This window comes from Cnephaeus nilssonii, assembly GCF_951640355.1.
Source record: "Cnephaeus nilssonii genome assembly, chromosome: 21".
NCBI classification, from domain to species: Eukaryota; Metazoa; Chordata; class Mammalia; order Chiroptera; family Vespertilionidae; genus Cnephaeus; species Cnephaeus nilssonii.
This window is the reverse complement of record NC_137092.1, coordinates 4,858,049-4,884,145: the sequence shown is the minus strand read 5'-3', so window position 1 is coordinate 4,884,145 and position 26,097 is coordinate 4,858,049. Positions and strand designations below refer to the sequence as shown.

Genomic DNA, 26,097 nt, shown 5'->3' with positions numbered 1-26,097 from the left:
AGGCGTGTGGGAGGGAAAGGGGGGCAGGGAGAGGAGGGGTTAAGCCTTCTTTCTCACTGCTCCCCCGGGGCCTTACCGAGGTCAATATCAGAGCACTGCGAATGGGGTGTGGGCAGATTCCTTCTTTTGGCCTAATGAGGGAAACTTACTCCAAGTCAGAGCTGGAGGAAATTCCTTTCGCTCACTCAGAAAGGAAGGGCTTGGGAAAAGGACTTGAGATAGAAGGAAGGTGACTGAATCCCAGCTCCAGCAGGATGTCCCCTTCGCTGCGTTAACAGGCACCGCGCTCAGAGGGGCCGCCCTCCCTCCCGGGGGGGGAGGGAAGCAGTTTCCTGGCCCTGACCGCCCCCCCCCCCAACCCTGCTGTGGCTTTGCTCTGCCTGGCACACCCCGAGGCGGCTTCTCCCTGCCTCCGGGGGGCTGTGTGGGCGTTATTAGTGCTGTGACACCAAGAAACCAGGGATCCGATGAAGGGGGCGGGGGTCAAAGACCAGGTCAAGAGGCCTCCTGAGCACCCAGCGTGCTGACAGGACATGGAAGGCATGGACTTGGCCAGAGGCCCTGTCGCCCCCTTTCTCCGTCACCTCCCTGCTTCCTCTGGGCAGGTCTGCCATGGCAGAGGCAAAAGGACCTCATGACCGCCTGTGACATGCGCGCGAGCGCACACACACACACACACACACACACACACACAGGCGTGACCACCAGCTCTGGGCTGCTCTGCCCCTAAAGGAGTTAGAGTCCCTGGGTTTCCAATCCACCTGGAAACCCCTCAGAAGGGCACCTTCACGTTTGCTGCGTGAAAGCACATTGGGGGAAGGGGGGTCAAGGGGGTGTAAGGCGTGGCGTCAGTCCTACCGTCTTTGCGTTCCCCATGTTCTGACCAGTTTCCCCTTTTCTCCAGGGGCCTCAGGAGGACCTATTGGGCGTTGATTAAACTCAGGAGGAGGATGTGGCTACATTCGCTAAGGAACGGGGAAGCTATTACGGTCATTTTTCACCAAGTGGTTCGAACCAAAATTGGAGGTAGCTAATCAATCTATGTATGGGGAAGAGGTGTTAACTTCAAAAACGAAAAACATATGCCCAGCAGTCCAGGGTGGACGACAGGACGCACCTGTCACATGGGACGTTTAGAGGAAAAAGGCGAACTAAGCACAGGAGTCTTTAGGTTTCCTGGGGGGAAAATCACACAACAACAACAACAACAACAAACCTTCATTCTGTGACTGAGCGACAGAGGCCACCTGGCACGGGCCATACATGAGTCCCGGAGGAGAGGCTGCCGGCTCTCACTTAAAGGATGTGGCCTATTACTTTCGGGTCATGATCATTGCTTAGGCCCCGGGTCGAGTGTCCCTGGTATTGGTTCAAATTCATGCCAAATAAGGTTTGGAAGTAGAAATCCCAAGGGATGTCATTTGTTCCATTGTCAAGTGGGCACCACACACAGACCCTGCCCTTCTGTCCTCATGAAAAGCATCCTTGAAGCCCACACTCCGTGTTCTCAATGCGAGTGGATAACAACGTTAAGACTCTCATGTGCGTGCTACACGGGCACCTAAGCTGTTCTGGTTCTTGTTCACACACGAATCTCTCGGGAAACAAGCGTTGCAGCATTGTAGGTTTGCAGCCAATTTCTGAGTGAATTTTTTTTTTTCTTCCCCTCACTCCCTCTTACAGATGCCATTCCCGGGACGATCGGATGCACTGCTCAACGTCAGTCCACATGCCTCACCAAGAAGCGGATGGGTACACGTCACAGATATTCCAGATTCATACAGTGCCATGTTTCACAACACGTCGCGCGGGGGGAACCACTGTATGAATCCCAGAATGCCTACCTCTCTTGTGGTTTGCAACTTGAACGGAAGGAACTGTTGGCAAAGCTACTTTGGGAGCCACTGGACAGGTTCAAAAGAATGAACAGCACATTAGAAACCATCGCGAAACGTCCCCACGGCCACCGCTTATCACCCACCCACGGGGGAGGGGAGGAGCCCTACTCGTACATGGCGACTTGTGTTTGTTCTTCCATCACGAAGGGGAGTCTTATCTTTGGCTGAAAATGGCTTAATGTTGTCTGAAATAAAGCTTAGAGGCTTCCTTTTCAGGGGCAAGAATAACTACCACTTCCATCCAGAATCCCGTTAGGCAAGGTCAGTCCAGGAGCAATATGGCTCCTGGGGTCCCTCTCTTAACACAGTAGTTTGCCTTGTTGAGTTGATCAGCTATATCCGTGGTCGGCAAACTGCGGCTCGTGAGCCACACGTGGCTCTTTGGCCCCTTGAATGTGGCTCTTCCACAAAATACCACGGCCTGGGCGAGTCTATTTTGAAGAAGGGGCGTTAGAAGTTTAAGTTTAAAAAATTTGGCTCTCAAAAGCAATTTCAATCGTTGTCCTGTGGATATTTGGCTCTGTTGACTAATGAGTTTGCCGACCACTGAGCTATCTCATTGCCTCTGTTTGCCATGTTATTCTCCCTGTGGGACCACAAGCTACCTACACACTGGTTACATGACCTTTGTTGAACTGATAAGGCATCACAGCCCATGGTGACCATGGTTCCCCATTCAGCAGCACCTGGGCCTGGGTCTCAGGGTCACCTTGAACCTGTCTGCCTTTCAAAAACGGAGCCTTCTTCCCCACGTGGATCACCTTGGTGGGGGTTTTGCTCTACGTTTGCCCGCCGTTTCTCTTCCCATCACTCGTGGGGAGCTAGTTGCTTGTGGAAAGAGCCCAAGCAGCATAGAGCCGGACGCTCCCTGCGGATGTTGACAAGATAAATCACGGCCGCCCAGAACCGGCCTCCGCTGGGAAGCGCACCTTCAGCTAAAATTGCACCTTCTAGCACTTTATTCCACGGATACGTTCACCTGAACTCATTACCCACATCCTCACGGGCGGGGGTGGGGGGGGGGTGGCCGGCATTGGCTGGGGACACGCTGAGAGCCTTGTGTCCCGTGACCCTCACAGAACACACAGCGAGACAGTGACACGGCTCTGTCCCAGGGCCCGAGCGATGCCCACGCCCGTCCATCTCCGCACTCGCGGCGGAGTCTTCGGTGTTCGAGCCTGTCCCGTCTAATGTGCTGAGCTCTGAAGTTCAGTGGGTAGGACCGCGAGCCCTCGCCCGACTCCTCACAGCACGCCTCTGCTGCGGCTGACATTGAGCTCCATTTCTCCCACGGATGAGCGCAGGAACTCGGGGAAACCCATCCGGAGCCTTTGATTACGATAATTCTATTTCCTAGTGATGCCTTAGCTAGGATGGTCTCCATTTCAGCCCTCGGTTCGAGGTCTGGTAACGCAGCCTTCCAAGCGGACTCCCCCAGCCCTGCTAACGTGCTGTCTGTGTAGCAGCTATTCCGGGGTCCTCCCTTTCCCCACGTCCCCCAATTCTGTGCTCATTGGAGTTTAAAAGGAACACCCTGCAGGGAATGAAGGAAGGGGAAATGAAAGATATGCCCTTTTCTCTTCTGAGAAGGGAGGAGGCACAAGAGTGCAATTGCCTAGCACCGTGGTCGGCAAACCGCGGCTCTTTGGCCCCTTGTATTTTGAGTGTGGCTCTTCCACAAAATATCACGGCCTGGGTGAGTCTGTTTTGAAGAAGTGGCGCTAGAAGAAGTTTAAGTTTAAAAAATTTGGCTCTCAAAAGAAATTTCAATCGTTGTACTGTTGATATTTGGCTCTGTTGACCAATGAGTTTGCCGACCACTGGCCTAGCGGGATAAACGCCTCTCTCTGTCTAGATCGAGCTACGGCCTCGGTGTTGGTGCGAGTGGAACGTTCCGCTGCGTCTCATGCATTTTGGGGCCCAGTTTTTAAAAGTTCCGTTTCCTCCCGGGTCATCGCACCGCCGTCTGCCAGTCTCTCTTATGTCTGTCTGTCTGTCTGATGCTGAAAGTCAGGAAATAACGAGGGCCCTGCGGGCAGACGGAACACGGGCAGCTCTCAAGGCCAGTGGAAGTGGCTGTGGATTCAGAGCGGATTACAAGAGGGAGGGGAAGGCCCCCCAGAGGAGATGCACCGTGATGGATGGGGCGGGGGAGAGATGGAGAGAGAGAGAGAGAGATCTAAACTTCTATAAGTCAAGATAGAGCAGCAGTAAAAGAAAGCTGGTCTCCTTAGGGGCTGCCATCCTGCCTTGACATTCATTGTCCCCGACCCTCAATGCAACGGATGTCGAGTTTCCTGAACAAAAGTAAAGAGGAGGCAGGAGAGCGATGCCCGAGCCGCTCACAAGCCGTTAAGCCTCATTGTTGGTGCCCTACGCTGGGGTGGGCCTGAGACGGCCTGCCATTCCGTGTAACACAGCGCCTACAGCTCCTCCCCATCGCATCCCCCCCACTATCTCTCCCTGGAGTATTTCTGGGACACTCTCCATATCAGAACCATTTTTTTCCAAGTACGGTCCTTTCAAAGACATGGCGTTTATGACAATGCTCTTAGGTAGTGCTAAAAAATTAGCATATTGCGTTTTCCCCCTCCACAGGTGGGACTTTTACATCAGTTGGAATTGCACATGCTCCTACCTTGTTTGGGGTTAGAAACCTCAAGGGAAGAAATATTCGGCCATATCCTATTAAACTTGGAAGGATCTGCACGCATCGGGGAGAGATCAGGGCACGTTATTGTCAGCTCTCATGCCATTGGGTCAGAAACAGAAAGTCGTACGGACGGAGACACACACGCCACACATCTGCCCTTCCCCTCTGCCGTGACGCGCTCCACACAACACAAGCCCGCGCCACACAAGGACAAGCCCCTGATGACTCCCCAAGCATTGAATGGACATTAAAGAGAGAGCCCCCTCGCTGCCCAGCTCTGGCCATTTGCTTTCGCCTAGAATCTTCCTACGTAAACGGGGGACGGCAGCAATTCAGACCCCGTCGGCAGCTGGCGCCTGGAACCGGGAGATAACAGGGAAGGAGTCATTTCTCCCTGGAGGATCCCGGGCTCTGCAATTTATATTTACAGATACCAACGGGCTGCATTCGTCTTCCCGGAGAGATTCTTTGGGGTATGTTTTAAGTGTGAGCCATTATCTCTGCGAAGAAATGGATTGATTTCCTATTTTTACTTATGCAATTTCTCAGAGAAAGGAAGAGAGGGGTGCCCGGTGGTTGTGGCTGAAGGAGAAGGGTCCGAGGTGCCTCTGATCTTATCTAAGGTGCGTAAGTTTGGGTGCGTCTATCTATTTTCACGATGTTTTTAACCCCAAAATACGTGTCTGGAGTTATTGGTTCCAATCCAGAAATAATGGTAAGCATTGCTCACTTAGGAATTGATGCAATTTCTTTCTTAGATTCACCAGTATAAAAAGCAATGACTCAGGCCCAGCGGGTGTGGCTCCGTGGTTGAGCGTCGACCTATGAACTAGGAGGTCATGGTTCAATTCCCAGTCAGGGCACATGCCTGGGTTGCAGGGGCGTGCAGGAGGCAGCCGATCCATGATTCTCTCTCATCATTGATGCTTCTATTTCCCTCTCCCTCTCCCTTCCTCTCTGAAATCAATAACAATAAATTAAAAAAAAAAAACACAATAAAAAAAACCCCAAACAAACAAAAAAAAACAAACCCCCAAAAAACAACGACTCAGGATCAGGACTGGATGCTTTGAAAGGATGTTTGCTAAGGAGCCTAGGCCATTACTATGAGAGCAGTCATTTCATGAGTCAGAACTACCATCCCATGAGCTCAGTTCCCAACCCCCTCCTGAGTGGTCCTCTGGGCCCAGCTGCACCCACAGGAGAGCTCTCCCCTCTGAACTCGGGGGGCTACTGTCGGTGCTCCTGGCTGCTCACTGCCACGTGAGAAACAGGCGTTTGCATATCGCTGGCTTACATCTCACAGGTCTGTTTCTCATCCTCGTAATTCGATCGGGTCTCTTTGAGGAAGGGCAGAGCCTGGCAGAAGGCCTCCGTAAATATCTAATAACCGAGTAATTGATAGCAAGTGCCTCGGCGCCTGTAAACAGGTATCATCCGGTTGTTTCCTCCGTAATTAGATGAGAGCAAATAACGTTCGTGTAAGACATGGAACTTCCACTCTAATTTTGGTTTTTTAATATCTGTTAGAGAGCTGATATGTTGTTGCTGTGAGCGCATGATACACACAAGAGCTAAGGAAATCTTAATGCGGGTGTTGCTATAGCTGTCAGCATCTATGAATGGGAAAAGCACGTAATCATTTTCCACATCTGTCTCCGGGCGTTACTAAGGAGACATTTGGTAACAGGCAGGCAAAATATGCCAGTTGTCGACTGCATGCTGCTTGTCCCCTGATCACTCTGGTGAGGGAAAAGCACAAGTCCACTTGGACTGGGATGATCACTTTGGAAAAATGAAAAATTTGCATTTCCAAGAAATTAGTGTGATTTCTAGAAATTGTTCAGCAAAAAATTTCAAACCATTGTTATGGTTCTAAATAAAAATTATTGGTATCACTAGCATCAAATCAAGAACATTTTAGTTTGTAGACATGGTTCTAACTTTTTCCTGTAGGAGAGGGAAAAAGAAGTGATATGTTCAGTTTCAGTGACTGGTTTGTCTTGTTTAATATACTCTTTTCTTAGTGTCTTATGATTTTCCCCTAGGACAGTGGTCGGCAAACTCATTAGTCAACAGAGCCAAATATCAACAGTACAATGATTGAAATTTCTTTTGAGAGCCAAATTTTTTAAACTTAAACTTCTTCTAATGACACTTCTTCAAAATAGAATAGCTCAGGCCGTGGTATTTTGTGGAAGAGCCACACTCAAGGGGCCAAAGAGCCGCATGTGGCTCGCGAGCCGCAGTTTGCCGACCACGGCCCTAGGATGCCAGGGTTCCATTTCAAGGGTCTTCCTATATGTATAAAAATTAATGTATGTCATTCTACTTTTGAATTGTTAGTTTCTTGCCTGTATGGAATTATCAAGATAGACAGTTACCATCTGACTCCTACCTAGAACATAATTTTCTTCTGTGTCATGTACTTAAGACAGTTTCTTGGGGGTGGGGAGTACCTAGCCCTTGTATTTCCTGGGAATATAATTAGACTTTTTTTTTTTTTTCAAATAAGTTTTATTATGTGGGATGCCTAACCTTCCTGAACAATGAGAAGTCAAGACCATCAGCAGTCATACAAAAATCCTAATCTAATCTATGCCTGTGTCCACTGGGACCAATTTCTATGCTATGTTTTTCCTTGGGAGGAAAAATGTCCTTAAAAAAGATATGGAAATTTGTGGCCCCTAAATCCCTATAGCATTTTACTGTCTGTGCATACATGCTTTACTATTTGGCTGCCATGAGATTTTTAATTTATCATCTCATCCTAACCTTTAAAATTTTATTTTATAATTGCAACGAAAACAACTTAAAATTAGCCAGTTATTGTCTGGTTACTATTATTACTCCAAGATCCAGAAATATTCAATAAATATTACTAACGAATGTTTCATTCCCAGAAGTAAAAAAATTAGGCATGTTGGAGGCTATATCCTATGTAATAAAGAGCTAATATGCTAATTAGACTGGATGGTGGAACGACCTTCCAGAACGATCAGTGGGTGGGGTGGGGGTGGGGCCGCAGGGCCCCGAGGCAGCCAGGGCTGCGAGGGACTACCCTTGCACAAATTTCGTGCATAGGGCCTCTAGTTAATAGTATAATTGAGGCAAATTCTATATTATCCTATCCCATTCCAATAAAAGTTCTTTGCATAACATGAAGCTTCTGAGAATGTCTACCCGTGGGCCACTGGTTTGAGGAGTTAGAAATTACAAATGGGAGAAAACGGTAACACAGAGATGTGAATCCCAGCTCTCCCACCTGGACAAGTTCCTTACCTTCTCTGGGTCTAAGCTTTCTCATCTGTGGAAGGGGGGTGATGATTCTACCTGCTGGTCCCTGTCAGGGCTACAGAATTAGTATTTGCTTGTCCCTGCAGTGAGCTTTCAGTAAATGTCAGCTCTTGTTATTCTAATTGTGGGAGCCATTGTAATAGAAATCAGATAACTGTCGCCTAAACAGTTCCTGCTGAGTGGAAGTTGAAGTTGAGAAAATAATGGCGTGCCTCCTGTTTTTTTGCAATTTTAGCTGTTCCCAAAGCAAGTGATTCTCATAGGTTAAAAAAAGCTTACTTTAGGGAACCCAGTTCCAGGGCCAACATCCATGAATACTATTCAGAGAGCAATAGAAATTATTTTGGGAAGACTTCTAAAAAGACTTGATTTTTAACATTTAAAGATAAAAATGCTAATTTCCAAGTTTCTTTCAAGTTTAGAAGCACGTCGGTTTAGACTGTGCATCAACACGTATCCTGCCCGATTTGCTTTTTCTTTTTCATTCACGAGTGAACTCAGAACGAATTGTGAGGTGACAATTTGGTTGTGGCACTCGAAGTTCATTTCCGTGAATCAGAAAAACGGAGATTCTGGTTCTAAGCATGGGGCTCTGGAAGAATTTTGTTTTCTCCTCTGCACCCCAAGGCAAACTCTTTGTGCTGCAAGTTGGGAGGAACTATGTTAGAGTTGCTAAACCTGACTGTCGGTTGCCGAGTCCCTAGTGCAGGTGTCCTCAAAACGGCAAAAACACCCGCGGGCCACATGCGGGTGTTTTTGCCGTTTTGTTTTTTTACTTCAAAATAAGATATGAGCAGTGTGCATAGGAATTTGTTCATAGTTTTTTTAAAAACTATAGTCCGGCCCTCCAACGGTCTGAGGGACAGTGAATTGGCCCCCTGTTTAAAAAGTTTGAGGACCCCTGCCCTAGTGTATCAAGCTGAAAGCAAGCTTGAAGCGGAAGGCTAAGTAGGGGTGTACTAGAATGTTACCTTGTCTTCTGTTACAAGGCATTCACTCAGCATGAACCGTAGGCGGTGTTCACCTCACTCTGTGACTCTGTGGACACTATTTAAACACAGAGCAAATCCTGATCACCTTTCCCTGTGTGTTCTAGAACAGCCTACTCCATCGCTTTCCATACTTAACGAGAAGGCAACGACCCAATGTCATGGTGCCATGTGAGGAGTCCTGGTTTAGAAATGGACACGAGCTGAGAGAGGACACAGCTGACCTTTCAGCCTCAGTGGCCTCCTCTGTGAAATGATGTTGGAACAGAGCTCTTGAAGTTTCCTAAAAACACGAACTTTCAGGTGATGTTTGGGCTCTACGATAGGGTGGGGCGCAGGGAGCTACCCTGGGTAGAAAAAGCCACCTCGGAGAGGGGGCTGGTGAGCCCTCGTTCAGTGTGCCACTTCGGGGAGCATCTCGGGTGGAGGCAGAGGCCTACAGCCCCTCGGGTTGATACAGTGACTGTGGCTGATCCTCAGGGGACCCCGAGACAGCATTATGGATGCCTAGACAGGAATCCATACAAAGCCCTAAAGCTTTCCAGCAGAAATCCCCAGGCGTGGGGTAATCTCCCATCTTCACAGCGTGCTGCCTGTTCTCAGAAACACAGCCTCGTTAAACCGGTGGGGAGGATACCGGTCAGGTGACAGCGGTGGGTCTGTCCTTGAGACGACACGCAATTTTATTTTGCTGTAAGCGACTGTCTTGATTTAAAAAAAAAAGAGAAAAGGTTTTTACTGTCACAGACTATGGGCGAGCATGTTTTCTAATCTGCGGAGCTTACTTCATGAAATGTTCTGTGTTCTACAATGTATCTGACATTTGTGCCGTCTCCCTCTTCCTCGGCATGCTGGGGACGTCGGGTGCCAGAGGAACACACTCCCCTACTCCCTCTCCTCAGACGTGGTCCCTGTAACTTCTGCTGTAACGAAAATATGGCCCGGCCGGCATGGCTCAGTGTTTGAGCGTCGAGCTATGAACCAGGAGGTCATGGTTCAATTCCCAGTCAAGGGCACATGCCCGGGTTGCAGGCTTGAGCCCAGTAGGGGGTGTGCAGGAGGCAGCCAATCAATGATTCTCTCTCATCATTGATGTCTCTCTCTCTCCCTTCCTCTCTAAAATCAATAAAAATATATTTAAAAAATATGGATTTCTGTGTTTTCCCAGGTCATTGACGTTCCCTGCACAGAAATGGACAGTTCAGGGACCAAGAGGCCCAAGGCGCAGGGCAAGGGGCGGGAAGGAGTCTGCGGCGGGAATCAATAAATCCAGAGATGCTCCTTCTGGCTTCTCTCTTCCACTGGGTCTAATGTTATGAGCTTCAGCTGTAGGAGCCAGGCGGGCCTTCCTGGCCTTGTTACATTGGGCGAGCCCTTCGCTCACTCTGAGCCTCACTTTCCACACTCCTAATGGAGCTCTGTAGACATGAGGGAATATCCCCCTCCTTCTACGCAGCAGCTCTGTCTCCTGCTTCCCAGGAAGGAGAGCTGTTCATCGGCCAGCCCGCCACTGGTACCCCAGGAGGTCAATGACACCCACACTCTTAGTGTGGGGTTCACAGTCCCACGTTGGAAGGTGCATCCTGGGACCAATTCTGCGATCTTGGCAAATCTTGGTTTAAGCTAGAAATTTCCAGGTTCCCCCACTCCACAGAGATAAAGTACAGATATCAGCTCACACTTAAAAGGTGGCTCAACATTCTAAAATCGCCTGGGACAAGATGAATGCCAGAAACAAAGTCAATTTGCTCAAGGTGGGCAATTGTCAATAAAATTCGCTAACCCTCTCGGATATATATATATATATATATATTTTTTTTTAAGGAAGGGGATACTTCCCCCTCCTTCATTAAGATAGTTGATTTCGTCTTCAGGATTAAGGAAGCAGCTGTGTCCTAATGTTCATTCAACTTTCGGGTAACCACCAAGGTTTCATGAGCGCGAGATGCTAGTTACACAGATATGAAATGGATCTGAGATGAGGATACTGGGTACATGAGAGATCCGAGTCCCTCAGCTCTCCTCCTAGAACATCAGCAAACAGCTCAAAATGAATGCAGCTTTGTCGCAGAGCTGCACTAGCCTGATCCTTCCCCCACCTCGTTATATAAAACCTAATTAGTTAAAGGGCAATTCAAATGAAACTTTTATTTGAGGGATTTAGAAGTATTAAAGCGAAGGGGGAAAGCAAACAAGGCCGCTCTCTGCGTAGCATGAACACGGCCGCTAATAACCTCGGGGGTGGAGACAGGGCTGACCTTGTGATTCTCCTCACGATCCCGGTTTCCTCTGTACATCGGCAGCGGACAGAAATTTCTGGATGCTGCATGGAGAACAACTTTCACAAGGTCTCCAGCTCTAAGGTTTTCAAGTAGGAAAACAGGTGTAGGCCAGTGGTCGGCAAACCGCGGCTCGCGAGCCACATGCCTCAATCAGATTGAGGACGTTTTTAGCAAAGGCCAGCTTAGGAGTACCCTAATTAAGTTAATGCCAATGTACCTACCTATATAGTTTAAGTTGAAAAAATTTGGCTCTCAAAAGGAATTTCAATCGTTGTGCTGTTGATATTGGGCTCTGTTGGCTAATGAGTTTGCCGACCACTGGGCTAGACTTTCCCAACAGGCTGATGGGCCCCTGCAGGTGACGCTGCCCTTGTTTACTGGTCCTGCCAATGCCATCAAACTAGAGTTGGACATTTGACTCTGTGATGAAGGCAATGCTCATGGTGAGAGCAAACAGGAAAGTGGAATTATTTCCCTTACGTGAACGATCGTCTCGAATTGAACGAGTTGGAGAGGAGGGGATGGCCAAACACCTCCACCCACCGTCTATGCTTTTCATGCCAATCATCTGAAAGTCATTTAAGGCAATCATGTTTACTTGGGTTCACAGAATGTTCCCCCCTCTCTTCTTCTGTTGCTTTTCAAAGAAATACTTGGATTTATTAAAAAAAAAAAATTCCAAGGTTTCTGAAATGGGGTTTTCGGACGTGATCTTTCATTTCAACGGATGGCCTACCTTTAACCTCCGACTCGTCTCATCCCTTTTTAAGGTGATAATCACCCACACAAACCTATCTGCACCGTAGGCCAATGCTTGCTGTTCTAATTATGTTCTTTATAAGATACGTTTCCACATAATTAGCGAAATCACTTGCTTTTCAGGATCAAGGACCAGATAATATATGTTAGGAGGTAACAATTAGTTTGCCACCTTAACAAAGACGCCCACACCAAACCAACTATTAGTTTGGATCAACAGCATCAACAAATGTTCACTTGAATAAATCGTGAGTTTGCTTATCAGGGCATAATACATTAAGAGAAAAAAAGGAAAAACCTGAATGAATTACTACCCCCTCAGGTAACCAGGGCTCCTGGGGATGATCTATTTCGGGATTCATTAATTGCTGACAACATCACCAGTGTTTTTTTTCAGCGGTGGCCAAAGCACACAGAAATGACTGAGTTTTGAGAAATCAAGGACCTTTGGGGATGACTGGACAACCTATTTCCTAATGGAGAGACAACAGCAGCTACCAATGACCTTAATGGGAAATTTGTTTCAAAAACGTTTAGCAGATGATCAGAAAGGATGACCACTCTGTCCATGCATTTGAACCCGACCTAATACAGGTGTTGGCAGTTTGAGATCTATACCGACATCTATCAGGGCTCCAACTCTTGAGCCCTTGTATGTATGTGAACTTATGGTTACATACGTTAATAATTTACGTCGATCATAGACATCATTCGTGTTCCTTGAGATGCTCTTGGATGATGGGTCTCCTGAGTGTCAGGGCATCTTTCTGTATATACTTGGTGGAACTATGTTCATTGATTCCTTCTGTGGGATAAAGGGAACAGCCCTGGCCAGGGTTTGTACCTGGAACCCCCCTTCCTGTGCCCCCTGGAACGGGCAGTGGGTCATCTATCATGAATTCCTGCCCTGGAGAGGAAAGGAATCCAGCAGAGTGCCTCCTGAGCCCACAAAGAAGGAACCGTGCGGATGCCCTTAAAGCAGCCATGTCTGATGTTCTATCACACGTCGCTGGACCTGAAAGCCAGGCAACCCAAGTCCTGCGTGATGTTGGGTGACCCCAGGAAGCTCTTACATCCTGTTTTCTGGAAAAATCTAAGGAAACACCCACCGCACTCCACGGAGAAAAGCCAGAGGCCCGGTGAAGGCGGGGCACAGGCGCCCACTCTACCTGCGGGAGGGCTTTGGTTAGGGATGCAGGAGCTAACTGTTCCCAATAAATCATACAGCCGAACACATCTACCCAAGGCACAACGCAGCATCCTTTCGGGCCACCGGCGATTTCGAAATCAAAACAAAGCCCCACGGAACTGGGGTTCCCGATTGGGTGTGTAAAAGGTCAACATCTGCTGATGCTCGGAGATGAGGCATGAGGTGAAGGCGGGGATGAGATGACCCGTGAGCAGTACAGTGACAGATCCATGCAGCACGCGCCCCACACGCCCCACACAGAAACACTCCCAGCCCCAGAGAACCACTTTCCATCCGTCCATTTCTGAAACGTCAGACCGGCCGATGGCCACGGCGGCCTCCGCCATCCGCCTCCGCTTGCTTCCCTGGGGGTCCCTGTCTGCTCTCAAATGCCACCCGCAAGGCCTGAAAGGAGCAGGTTGTGGGACGGGGCTACAGTCAGGCAGAAAAAGGGGGACTCTGAGCGCTGCAGCTCCTGCACCTCTGAGTGGCCTCCCTCCAAAAGGCCCCGTGGGCAGTGCAAACGACAGGGAAGTCAAAGACTGGCTGATACGATTCATAGGATTCCTGGCAAAAGACATAAGCAAGGCTGGGAGAGGAGTAGGACTTCCAAAGACAAAGGGTCTAGGAGTGTCATAGGGGACAATTCTTTATCGTTGATGGAGCCATGTCCTAGATCCGTGGTCGGCAAATTGTGGCTCTCGAGCCACATGCGGCTCTTTGGCCCCTTGAGTGTGGCTCTTCCACAAAATACCACGGCCTGGGCGAGTCTATTTTGAAGAAGTGGCGTTAGAAGAAGTTTAAGTTTAAAAAATTTGGCTCTCAAAAGAAATTTCAATCGTCGTACTGTTGATATTTGGCTCTGTGGACTAATGAGTTTGCCGACCACTGTCCTAGATATTTAGGTAGGTGGAGAATCAGGTAGAAGCTGAAAAGGGAAACGTGGCTAGAAATCGGAGAACAGACTAGAACTCTGATTGGGTTTAATCAACCAGACCTGGGAGGAGCACAGGCGTGTCTGTTGCACTACAGACAAATCACCCACCCGAAGGCCCGTCCGTGCCGCTGTACCTCAAGGCCTGCGTCTGTGACCTGTCCGCTCCTCGGCAAGTGGCGGCACTGAGCTCTCTCCGCAAGGCCGCGGGGAGGACGCTGCGTGCGCGTGGCTGGGGGCCTCCCCGTGGCTGAGAACACGCCTTCTCTCTGCACCCGGCACCGACCCGGCCAGGGCTTAACCAATCCGCGCCGGGGCGGTCCCAGGCTGGGGCAAACGGGGTTGTGTTGTGAGTGGGAACACCTGGCTGGCATTTAGAAAGCTCGGGAAGCTGTTTTACCTAAAGGATGGGATGCTGGGATGGTCTCGCTGGCTGCAGCTGTCACCCTGCACCGCCCGAGGACAGGGAGGGGAGAGCCCTGTGAGAATTCCTCCCTGGCTCCCAGTGCAGGGGCTCGGCTTCCTCGGGGCTGGCTTTCCCGTTACTCAGCAGCCAGAGGCTGGAGCCACCAGGAAGGGTGTGATGTGTCAAGATGGGTGCGATTCTGCAAAGTTCTGGGGCCTTTTCGGCTTTTTGGGCTAATGCCAGGGGTACTTGGCTTCTACACAACCAGGAAGCTCCAGCCCCATTCTCCAAGAACAACTGGTAAGGGCTCTTGGCAGGGGCATCAGACTGACTTCCCCAGGGGGTCGCAGGGGCATTTTCCTTTCCATGAAAAGATTTCTTGCAGAAATTTCTAGTAGCCAGACTCCTCCATGCTGCATGTATTTTTTGTTTTGTTTTGTTTTGTTTTAAATCCCTCTTCTCTAGCAAACTTAAAGCTACGTAATCAGGAAAACCTGGACCTCAGTATTTTAGAAGAGACAGACAGACCGATTCGTTTTTCCCTCCATTCCTCCAGAAAGACGAATCATGATCAGAACCTGCTTCTTTCAGGCCTTCACCACGACTGACGCTGCCGGGAAAACACAATCCCCTCCCCCTGGCTTCCCGGATTCTCCTTGGAGCCTAACGGACACGCAAGCGCTCACTGGCGTCTGTTCTCTGATTTTCTAAATTCGTGGTCGGCAAACTGCGGCTCGAGAGCCACATGCGGCTCTCTGGCCCCTTGAGTGTGGCTCTTCCACAAAATACCACGGCCTGGGCGAGTCTGTTTTGAAGAAGTGGCGTTAGAAGAAGTTTAAGTTTAAAAAATTTGGCTCTCAAAAGCAATTTCAATCATTGCACTGTTGATATTTGGCTCTGTTGACTAATGAGTTTGCCGACCACTGTTCTAAATGATGGCAGAAAGCTCGTCCAGGGGAGAGCGTTCCATTAGATTGTTGGTGACTAAGTTGGGTAAATAGGACTGTTCCTCTTGTTGCCTAATGAGCTCAGGTGACTTCAGTGATTGCACCTGTGAAGCGGGCCCTCACTGATCCACATGAAGGACAGCTGGGCTGGGCCTGAGCCCCAGGGTCTACCCAGGTAACCCTCTCACCCGTGGTCTCATCACATCTGGGCCGAGAACAAACCCAACAATTCAATCCACCGAGAAAATACTGGTATCAGAAATGGAGGAGGGGAAAACAGATCTGAGGAGCGGAACAACAAAGCGAAGCTAGCTTCGACTGCTTGGTGATTTTTTTTTTTTACTTACTACCAATACTGGAAATACTGGGGATACCTAGGGAAAGAGAAAAGAGAGAGAGAAACGCTGTTAGACATGTATCAGTACATGGCGTCGTGAACTCAATATAAAAATCTCAGAAACATAACACGCGGTAACATTCAGATCATGAGGGCATCAGCTCTGAGAAGGCAGCGTCTCTGTCCCTCCGCGGGAGCCACTTCGCTTTCGCTGTAGAATCCAGAACTCATTCGAGTCAGGAAATCAAGGCCTGGCTTCCACAGCTGGCTCAAGGCAGCTTCCTATCAAATCACATGTTGTGCTTGCCTATAAGGTGAGCGGACATGTGTATGTGGTTCAAAACAGATATTAAAAACTCGGCTTCTGTTCTGGGCACAGAGGACCAAACAGACACAGCGTGGGCCTCTGCAAAGAGACCCCATAATGGACTAGGTCTCTCTCAATGAGCGGGTGTTAGCGGTGCAAGTCGTCTGGCCTGTTATTTGATTAATGTCACATAGCCATCATTTCTTATTCCTCTTTTACTTGTCAGATATGAGGGTTAAACTCCGTAATAGAAATTTAATTCGAGAATACATTAGGTTGTTCCCCACTGATCATGGACTTCATTGATTTTTCAGATTCCACTTAATTTCCACGTTGTGCGAAGGTGGTGGAACCATTTCAGAACACACTGGACTTGGAATAACCATGGGCATGGATGTAGTGTGCATCCAGATGAGAACTCATAGCCAATGCCCTAGGCAGTTTGGCTCAGTGGATAGAGCGTTGGCCTGTGGACTGAAAGGTCCCGGGTTCGATTCCAGGCAAGGGCACCTGCCTGGGTTGAGGGCTTGATCCCCAGTGAGGGTCATGCAGGAGGAAGCTGATCCATGATTCTCTCTCATCATTGATGTTTCTCTCTCTCTCTCTCCCTCTCCCTTCCTCTCTGAAGTCAATAAAAAATATTTAGAAAAAGAAGAAGAAGAAACAAGAAAACTCCTGGCCAAGAGCAGAGGCACCAGGCTGTCAGAGTTGGGAGCTTTGCTTTTGCACTCGCTGCCTGTGTGACCTTGGGGTAAGTTGCTAAGGCTCCAGGAGGCTCAGCTTCCTGCCTCATAGTGTTGTTGCAAAGATGACAGAAACTGACTTATGCGAAGCACTCAAAACATGGCTTGGCAGGTAGTATGTGCTATCTCCCTCTCTGCTCTGATGACTATTGTTGATGTAGTTGGTTCATCAAACAAGCAACCCCATGATAGATATCACCAATGAACAGTCAGAGATTTGTATCTTCTCCACTAAATTCGGGTTGAGAGCATGAGATGGAAGTTGGGCTGCACTGAGGGACAGTGCTGCTCTGCCACGGACCAGCTGGGTGGCTGCGGGCAAGCTCCCCGCTCTATCCCGTTTCCTCACTGGAGAGGGGCTAATGCTCTCTACCGCAAAGGGCTGCTGTGCGCATTGACTGGGATGATCCATAAAGGCGTCTGACACGCGGTACACAGTGCATACACGACAGCTGTTAATGAGCTGTTCGGATGGGCTGGTTACACCGTGAAGTGTACCAGCAGGTGGTAACTGGAGGAATCATTAAACTTCTATTTTCGTATTTATTTTTGAACGACTGCCCTCTGCTTATTTTAACTGATCCCTGTAGATTCCTAGCTTTGTTTTCTTTAAAACCAAGGGCCATTTTCCTATTTCTTCAGAGGGAGGGGAGAAGGAGAAATAAAAGCTTGCCTTTATTTTTTAACACCTTGGAAGGAATGAAATCCTATGTTCCATTATTAGATACATTAAAATTCTCTACATTTTATTTATTTTTATTTTTAATATGTATTTTTATTGATTTCTGAGAGGAAGGGAGAGGGAGAGAGAGAGATAGAAACATCAATGATGAGAGAGAATCATTGATTGGCTGCCTCTTGCATGCCCCACACTGGGGATTGAGCCTATAACCTGGGCATGAGCCCTGACCAGGAATCGAACCATGACCTCCTAGTTCATAGTCAACACTCAACCACTGATGCATGATGCATGCTGGCTGGGCCACAGTCTTCCAATTTTAAATGAACAGAGTTTATGGGGCTTCAGTTCAATTACTGATCACTGATCAACACAAACTGGAGACCGCAATTTCCATTTCCATGTTTCAGCGCCGTCCAGCGAAGCAGCTCAAGCTGAACGCGCTCTCTGCAGAGGACGGCTGAACTCCTGACCCACACTCCAGCAGGCTCCCTGGCCACAGCACGACAGTGACTTGGTACCGAAAACATTTTTTTTCCTTTGCAAATCCCCTGTTGAGTGAGGAATGATGGCCGCATCATCATTTTAGTATCAATGGCAGGAGGCTCCAAATTTCCCCGTGATTGAAAACCCTGCTCCACTGGGGGAAGCTGCTTGCCTTTTGTAATCCGTCAGAGAGAATGGGAGTTGGGCTGCAGGAAGAGACGTTTCATGTGCTTGCAAACGCACGGGGAGCTAGAGGGCCATGCATAATGCAAAGCGAAGTTCTCAGTTCTTGGGGTGCTCGGGCCCCCACCATGGAGAGCCAATCCCCAAGACTGATGAAGTCCTTGCTGCAGTAAAACACTTCAGACTCATGCAAAACTGTCTCTATCCCTTCGGGGAGCCCAGTACAGAGCGCCGTGTTCGCTGCAGCTACAAACCTCCATAAGCAAGGCTATTATGAAATCCTGTTTTCCATCAGCTGACATTTGGATGCTTAAAATTCAGGCTCTTCCTCACGTTGCGGCTGGCCTTTTTTTTTGAGATGTCACCAGGTGAGCCACGTCCTACTCCAGTGCTGTCAAATGGGAATGGCTTCGAAGAGACTTTTTTTCCCGACTGCTCGTTGGAATAGAGATTTTTGAAGTTGAGAACAGCTGACTGCCAAGGGATGCCTACTGGTATAGTTTCAAATGTTATTCTTTCCCTCATGTTTCTTATTTAATGTCCAAACACCTGGGTTTTGGTTCTCTAAAGACACCTGGTGAAGAATTTAATAAACCCATTACACTTATTAAAAGAGCTTCGAGCAAATCACGAGGAATCTTTCAAATGTTGAAGGAACCGAGATAGGGCGTGGGGGATGAATCAATGAATGAGATCCTATCTTACACCAGTGATGGTGCTCTGAAGCCACGGGGCAGATGGTTTGGACAAGGCCCATCGAATAAGTGACCAGGCTGCGGCCATCAGGAGCGCTAACTGCCAAAGCCCAGCCCATGAGGACGTAGGTGATGAGTAAGAAGACGGGTGTGTTCTGTTGCCATCACTTCCGACGTCCTCCCAGTCCTAGTCCCTGGTCCAAATGGCTGTACGGAGCTGTCTTCCAGGAACTTGAAGATGAAGGAAAGAAGACTGCCTTCACAGAATTGCGCTGTGGCATCATCATACAGGGGATCCAATCAGAGATGGCTAAAGTCACCTTATACCAACAGAAGGGCTCTGGGGCCTGAGTGTACATGACAAACAACAGAGGTGACGTTAGCGGATTGATGGACATGTGTGAAGAAGAGAAGAAAGAGGGGCAGCCTGAGACGCACGGTGGCAGGGTGGCCTAGCAGGGTCTCAGGAAGAGGCTTGGGGGACCTCCCACCTTGACCTCTGTTCCGTTGATGCTGGGGAGGCTGGCCCTGCGGTCAGATGCATGTGTCAGGATGTTTCCGCCCGATGTCATTAGCATTTGAGTCATTTGCATTTCCTGACCCCGTGCTTGGCAAGCAGCCTTCTGATGATTATCTGTCTCCGCAAGGAGAGTGAATCACAGGGGAGAGACTACACTGGTCCTAAGGACTGGGGCATTCCACATTCCGAACACCGGAACAGTCCTTCCATCCTGTGGGGGAGCAACTGACATGCGGACACACTTCATCTCCCCATAGAGCTGTCTCCAAAGGGAGAGCCTGCTGATCAGACTGGGGTGGGTCCTTGGGCCGGAGCTCAGTGAAATTCTCATGACAACAGCAGCGGAGTCCATTGTGTGCGGACTGTGTACCTGCCACTGTTCCAGATACCTCACATGCATGAATTTGTTTCACTTTCATGACAACCCAATGAGGTCAACACTCAGGTATATTTCACGGGTGGGAGAAACTCATACATGATGAGCTTTCCCATGAATATCTCAGTAAGTTGGGACAGAGACTGGGGTTTGAATTAAGCGGTGCTACCCGCTGTTCAGCTGTGGGTGTGGTGGCAATATAATATAGGTATGGTGTATGACCCTTCAAAATGCTAAAGCTTTCGAATTCCAAGTCCTATCTGGCCTCATGAGCTTCAGATAAGAGACTGCAGGCTGGTGGTTGCATGAATAGTTTGGTATTCTGGGTTTTCTAGATCGCGCCCACAGGCTGGTTCATACACCTACGGTTCTGCAAGGAAGGTCCTCTCTTATTGGGCCGACAGGTTCTCATCTGAAAGGTTGGTGGTCCAGGCGCCGAGGCCAGGAATGCCACTTGGGGAGGCCCATGGAAACCAGCCGGGCAGGGTGTCATCTCCAGATGGCTGGATGGGCCATGAGCAGCCAGGAAAACAAAGCGAGTCTTCCTCCTACCGTGTTCCCGTCACGTTCCCATTGGGTCTCTTCCTTAGGAGACTGGGTCCCCTGGGCCCGTTGTGTTAGAGCCGATGAGCAGTGAAGGCCACATTTTCCAGGAGACCCAGGAAAGTCAACAGGAGGTCAATGTACCCACATGGGCATTATAGAGTTCTTTAGGTTCACTTATTCGTTCACCAGGTAATTAATTCCATAAACACGTATAGAATACTAGAGGCCCAGTGCATTAAATTCGTGCAAGGGTAGGGTCCTTAGAGGCTGCTGGCTGCCAGCCAGGGCCTCCCTTCCTGTGGTTGGCCGGCTGGCCGGCCCCACCTCCTGGTGGAACTCCTGGTCAAGGGGACAATTTGCATATTAGGCTTTTATTATTTAAGATAGATAGCCCCATTCTTAAATGGCTAGCATTTTAGCTCCTGAAGTCAAACAGAGCTGCGTTTAAGTCTTGCTCTGTCATGCATTCGCTGTGGGACCTTGAGGCACCTAATTAACCTCTCTGTGCTTGTGTCTCCTTATTTGTAAAATGGGGGGAAATAGTGAGGATTGAATGCAAGAAAGCACGCAAAGCACTTCCCCAAGTCTAAAAGCCTCTGGCAAGCTTGATCAAGAGGAACTGGCATTATTATTCGAATTTGGGTGATCAATAGTGAGTGTCCATACATTGCCAAGACTCCAGAGAGGAAAGAGCAGTTGATGTGGCATGGCAGAGCCTAGGTAGGCTACGCTGAGGAGCTGACATTGACGAGCAGCCTTGAAAATGAGCAGAATTTCCATTGAGAGCGAAGAGAACGGGATGACTTCAGTATCCAGGGTGTTGACTTTGAGATTTGCACAGCTGGAAAAATTGTCTGGATTCATCAGAAAAATTCAGGCTATAATTGGTAGATTACTGTTGAACCAATAATACTAAGAACTAAAACCCAGGTATAGATCGGAATATCAAGGAAACGAAAAACACCTGTAGATCGAGAAGAGGCAGAGGTGGGGAGTCAGAAAATGTAAAGCAAGGGCGGAAGGGGGTTCTTTGAAGACAAAGAAACAACAAGTAGAGATCCAGGGAGAGAAGCAGGAGAGAGCGGGGACAGAAGCAGAGACCAGAGGAAGTCACTGAGGTCCCCTGAGAAGCAAGATGGGGTCAAGACACAGCGGGGTTCTGACCCTCCTTCTGACCCCGACTCGCTATGTAAACCTCCAAGGTTCCTTCCCCTCCACCGTCCCCCGATTCCACGGCTACAGCGTGAACACAGTAGCATCTTCCTCATAAGGTGGCTGTGAGTTAAGAATGAGCTAATGCACTTAGAGCACTTGGGCAATTGTCTGGATGATGACATATATGTGTTAACCTGGGAAAATATAAATCGATCAATGCAAATGCAATACCAGAGAAAAGAAGAGAACCACCGCCAATTACTTCCCCTCACTCCGAGGAGCCCTGGCTCATGTGCAACAATTCAAGTTGGATTTCTGAGCAAACAAATAATGTCAATGTCAGACCAATTTCATTTTCTTTCTTGGGAGAATATGAGACTGTGTCGGTAGAAGGAAAGTGGAAGATTGAATGCAGCTCAACTAGCGGGGCTTTCTGTCTGCCTCCATGACAGTTCTGTCTGCAGCCTGAAGAAACTGATTAGAATGGCCTGTCCCCGCAAAGAGTAGTTTAGAAATGGAAAGTTATCAGTGTCCCACGAACAAGGAACCTGGGAAACAGTAGATTACATTGGCTACTTGAAAACAGGATTCTCCACTTTTTAAAATAAGGTAATGTGAATAGCTAAGAGTTAGGATAGTGGACAGCATTTTTCAAAATTTCTTGGCCATTAAATTATTTTAAGGGTCATAGAACATGGTATGGGAAGCAGTTTGGTAATATTATATTACTAGAGGCCCGATGCACGGAATTCATACAAGGGGCTTGGCCCTCGCAGCCACCGCGGCCTGCCTCGGCCCTCGCAGCCCCGTTTTCGTCTGGAAGGTTGTCCGGAAGGACGTCGGAAGGTTCGTTCGGCTGTCTGGTCTAATTAGCATATTACGCTTTTTTAATTATAGATCTTTCCTGGAGTGATAGTTTCTAAGGTTGATTATTACGTTTGCAGCATCTCCATGCAGAAAAATATTGTGTGTTATTCTACAGGGATCAGAATGGAAAGAGGTGCGACTTAATACTTTTATTCATGAGCTGATCAGTGAGCATCAGGAGAATCTGGACAGCGTCGCTGTGGACTCAGAAGCTAGAAGAAGTAACATTCAAAATGGGATTCCCTCAGAAACAGCACGAGGATCAATAGGCAGAAGAAGAGAGACATCTTACCGATAAAACATCACTTCTACCCACTTCTATAAAGAAATAAGGAAAAGATTTCGATGCACACATCCAGGGATTACCCAGAATGCGTGTCATTCCCAAGTCACCGAGAAGTTGATGCTGAGCGGTCAGAGACCGCAGCCACTTCCTTTTTACTTCCTAGACTTTCCGTTTTTGAATTAGGATATGGCATATCCTAAGTGTCCCTCTTAGAGAACTGACTTGCAATTCACCAAATGGACTCACAGGTCTGAGTGTGTGTGTGTGTGGGGGAAGGGGGCTACTTGCACACGTGCCCATGAGCTCATGTATGCACATGCATAAGAAAAAGTTAATATACAATGAGAACCATAACAGCGCTACAAGTCCTGTGCTCGACTTTAAATTCCCACACTAAAAAATGAGAGAGATTTCCTGGGCAAGCAACCTGGTAAGAGGCGTGCACATCTTACCACCTGGAAAAAGGAGTTACTGATGCTGACCTGGACAGGAAAAGAAACCGGGGCCAGTGTAATTCTTTCTCTATTTCAAAAGAAAAAAAAAAAAGGTGGTTGGAAATGCAGAGACACTTACTATTGATGTTAAGGAATAAGTTTGATAACAAGGAAAACTGTCCTCCAATAAGGGACAAGTCTGCCTGGGAAAAGAATCCCAAAGATGGACTTAGTTTGAATACTTAGTTGGTGGCAGGTGCCATGCCGCGCACACTGCTGCATTAGCTTATTCCGTTCTCCCAGAATGCCCGGGGACATGCGCTGCTGTGATCCTCACAGTACAGCTGGGGACCCGAGGGTTGGAGAGGTTCGTTGACTTCTTCGCGGTCACACGGCTAGTGAATGGATGGAGCGGGATGGGATCCTGGAGCCCGTGCGTGCTCAACCACTGAAGTACTTCCTCTCATCCCTGGGCATGCTGCAGCACTGTCTGATATGGCAGAGATGCCAGGTAAGGGGTTGGTTCCATTGTGGGAAGTTTCCATTGCAAGACCGGACCATCGTAGGTAAGCTCTAGAGCAGGCGTCCTCAAACTACGGCCCGCGGGCCACATGCGGGTGTTTTTGCCGTTTTGTTTTTTGACTTCAAAATAAGATTTGTGCAGTGTGCATAGGAATTTGTTCATAGTTTTTTTTTTAACTATAGTCCGGCCCTCTAATGGGCTGAGGGACAGTGAATTGGCCCCCTGTTTAAAAAGTTTGAGGACCCCTGCTCTAGAGTCTTTAACCTAATTTCTTGATGTTGAGAATTGAAACATTAGCTCCAACCTCCTTGGCCACCATGTCCATCTGTCACCTTCCTATTTTACAGAGACGGGGGAGAGTCTAACCGTCGATGGAAGGACAGAAAGAGGGAAGAGATGGATGGACAATGGAATCGACGAGGAAACCTGGAGGAGGGTGCGATCCTGGGGCCAGGGAGTGGACTGACGTTCATTTCCATGAAAAGCGTGGCTGGCACAAGGAGGTCTCCCCAGCGCAAATGTCTTGAAATAAACAGACTTGGAAGCACAGTTACAGGTGGAAGAACAGGGTCCTGCTAGCGTAGAAGCCAATGCCTTGGATAGCAGCGTGCCCAGCCGCCCCTCTGGTGGCCTGGACACGTTGGCCTGCCCCGCAGGCCCGCGGGGATGCCAGCTGGTGATGGTCAACTTGACTTTCTTCCGTCCTGTCTCACTAAAGACGCGGCAGACACTGAAAATGAAATCGGAGCCATTTTCACGGTGGGGAACTTTTAAACTCAATTTGACGACCGTGGCGATGGGGATGCTTAGATAGCCGGCCACTGGGTAGCAGAATAAATAACCTCAGGGGTTCCTTCGGAATTCATGAGCGATGGCCCGCGGTGATCCGGGAAAGCCCGGGAGAGGCTCAGTTAATAAAATCTCCCCGAAAAATCAACATTTCTGCCCAACAGGGCTTTGTGTATTAATTTGAGGAGCTGGATGGTCATTTTTCCCTTTAACACAGACAGAAACCGAATCCCCTTACACTGAGCGATTTTTTCCTCTGCTTCGTAGAGATTTCATCATCATTTCCTGCCCCCGCACTCCACGGCTTGTCACTGGGCTCATTGCTCTTATGATTACCTTGATAACGTCCTGGGCTGGTGGTACTGGTTTTAGGTTTTGGCTTCTCCTGGTAACACTCCCCACCTTGCACGGAGCAGGTGGCTTTGCGAGTTTTCCTGCTCTCGTAGCTTCCTCTCACCTGGGCAGGTGTAGGCTCCACCTCACCCCTTCTCTGCTTTTGAACGATGGCAACTTGGGCTGTGCAAGTGGCCAAGGGGCCCACCCCTGGGAGTGGACAGATCACCTGGAAGTGGTGACTTCTCTCCGTGAGTGTGTCACAGCGTGGTTTCAGGGGGGCACACGCGAGTGGTCATGAGGCACCGCTCTTTTCACAGGGACACAAACGTATCTTTTCTCATTGTGGCCCTCGCACGCCTATAGTCACTCTCTTTATCTAAACCAGGGGTGGGGAACCTTTTTGCTGCCAAGGGCCATTTGGATATCGATCACATCATTCCCGGGTCATTCAAAAATCATCACCTTAAAAACTAGCCTGTTCTATTTGGTCAAACATTTAATTAACTCACCCCTACTGCCTGGGCAGGGCCAGACCAAATGATTTCACCGGCCTTGTACGGCCTGCGGGCCGGACGTTCCCCATCCCTGTTCTAAAGGGCGTCTCTGCTAATAGGACCCAGGCCTCGCATGACATTCTCAACCACGGGGGTTTGGAAAAAGCCCATTATTTCACTGGACAAAGCTAGGCTGCGGCGAAACTCGGAGAGGGAAGCATTTCTGAACAAAGCGTCTCTCGGGTCACCCAGCGTGAGAAATGGGACTGCCAATATTTAGAGACTGTCCCGGAAGTTGTTTATGGTTCACATCGAGTTAGAGTTCTAAAGTCTTTGTTATTTTTATAGGAAACTAATTTGGGGGAGGGAAGAAAGCACCTGTTTCGCCCACTGAGAAAAAAACATTTCCACCATCTCCCAGCCCACGTGATGGGAACACCGGCAGACGGAAATGAACAGGGTCCCCGTGCTGACATGGGCTTAAAAGTGCTGAGACAGGGACTGGGAGCTTCAGCTGCATTTGGGAGAGGGACCCGGCGGCTGGGAAGAGGAGTCAGAGAGGAAGAGGCCAGGTGAGATGGGGAGGGACAGCGGCCGGCTCATCGCGCACAGAGGCCGGGGTAGGAGCGAGCTACTCACAGGTGTTGGCGGTGCCCTTGGGGATGGGGAGGTAGGAGCCGGGGCTCCACGGCCGGCCCTGGTAGTTCTTCTTGCACTTCCCGCAGTCGGGCCCTGTCGTGTTGTGCTCACACTCACAGGCCAGCTTGCTGTTGTCGTACACGCACACGGTGGCGTGGAGGTTGCATTTGCACCTGGGCGGGAGAGACAAGAGGTCATTGTCAGTGAGGCTGGCCTGGAGGTCATGGAGCCTTTGCCCACCCGTGTCTGGGGGTGGTGGCTCCGGTGCCACCTACAGGCTCCCGGGGAAAAGGCGGATTTGCAGCCCCGCCCTCAGAATCCTTCCAGCAAATGCCCTGGGGGTGGGTG

General features: G+C 49.0%; 1 protein-coding gene across 2 annotated transcripts in view; it reads right to left on the bottom strand.

Moving 5' to 3' along the window:
- Positions 1-26,097, bottom strand: part of NTNG1 (netrin G1) — a 238,329-nt gene that overhangs the window by 48,999 nt on the left and 163,233 nt on the right. Inside the window, exons 4-6 of one of the 2 annotated variants that reach the window (XM_079761406.1) lie at positions 25,750-25,922; positions 15,702-15,728; positions 12,220-12,683 (exon numbers count right to left, since the gene is read on the bottom strand). In XM_079761406.1, the coding sequence (XP_079617532.1) occupies positions 12,586-12,683; positions 15,702-15,728; positions 25,750-25,922 (298 nt within the window). In that variant the 3' untranslated portion in view covers positions 12,220-12,585. Of the gene's footprint in view, positions 1-12,219; positions 12,684-15,701; positions 15,729-25,749; positions 25,923-26,097 lie in introns of those variants that run through there. The other variant, XM_079761405.1, reaches the window with a different exon arrangement.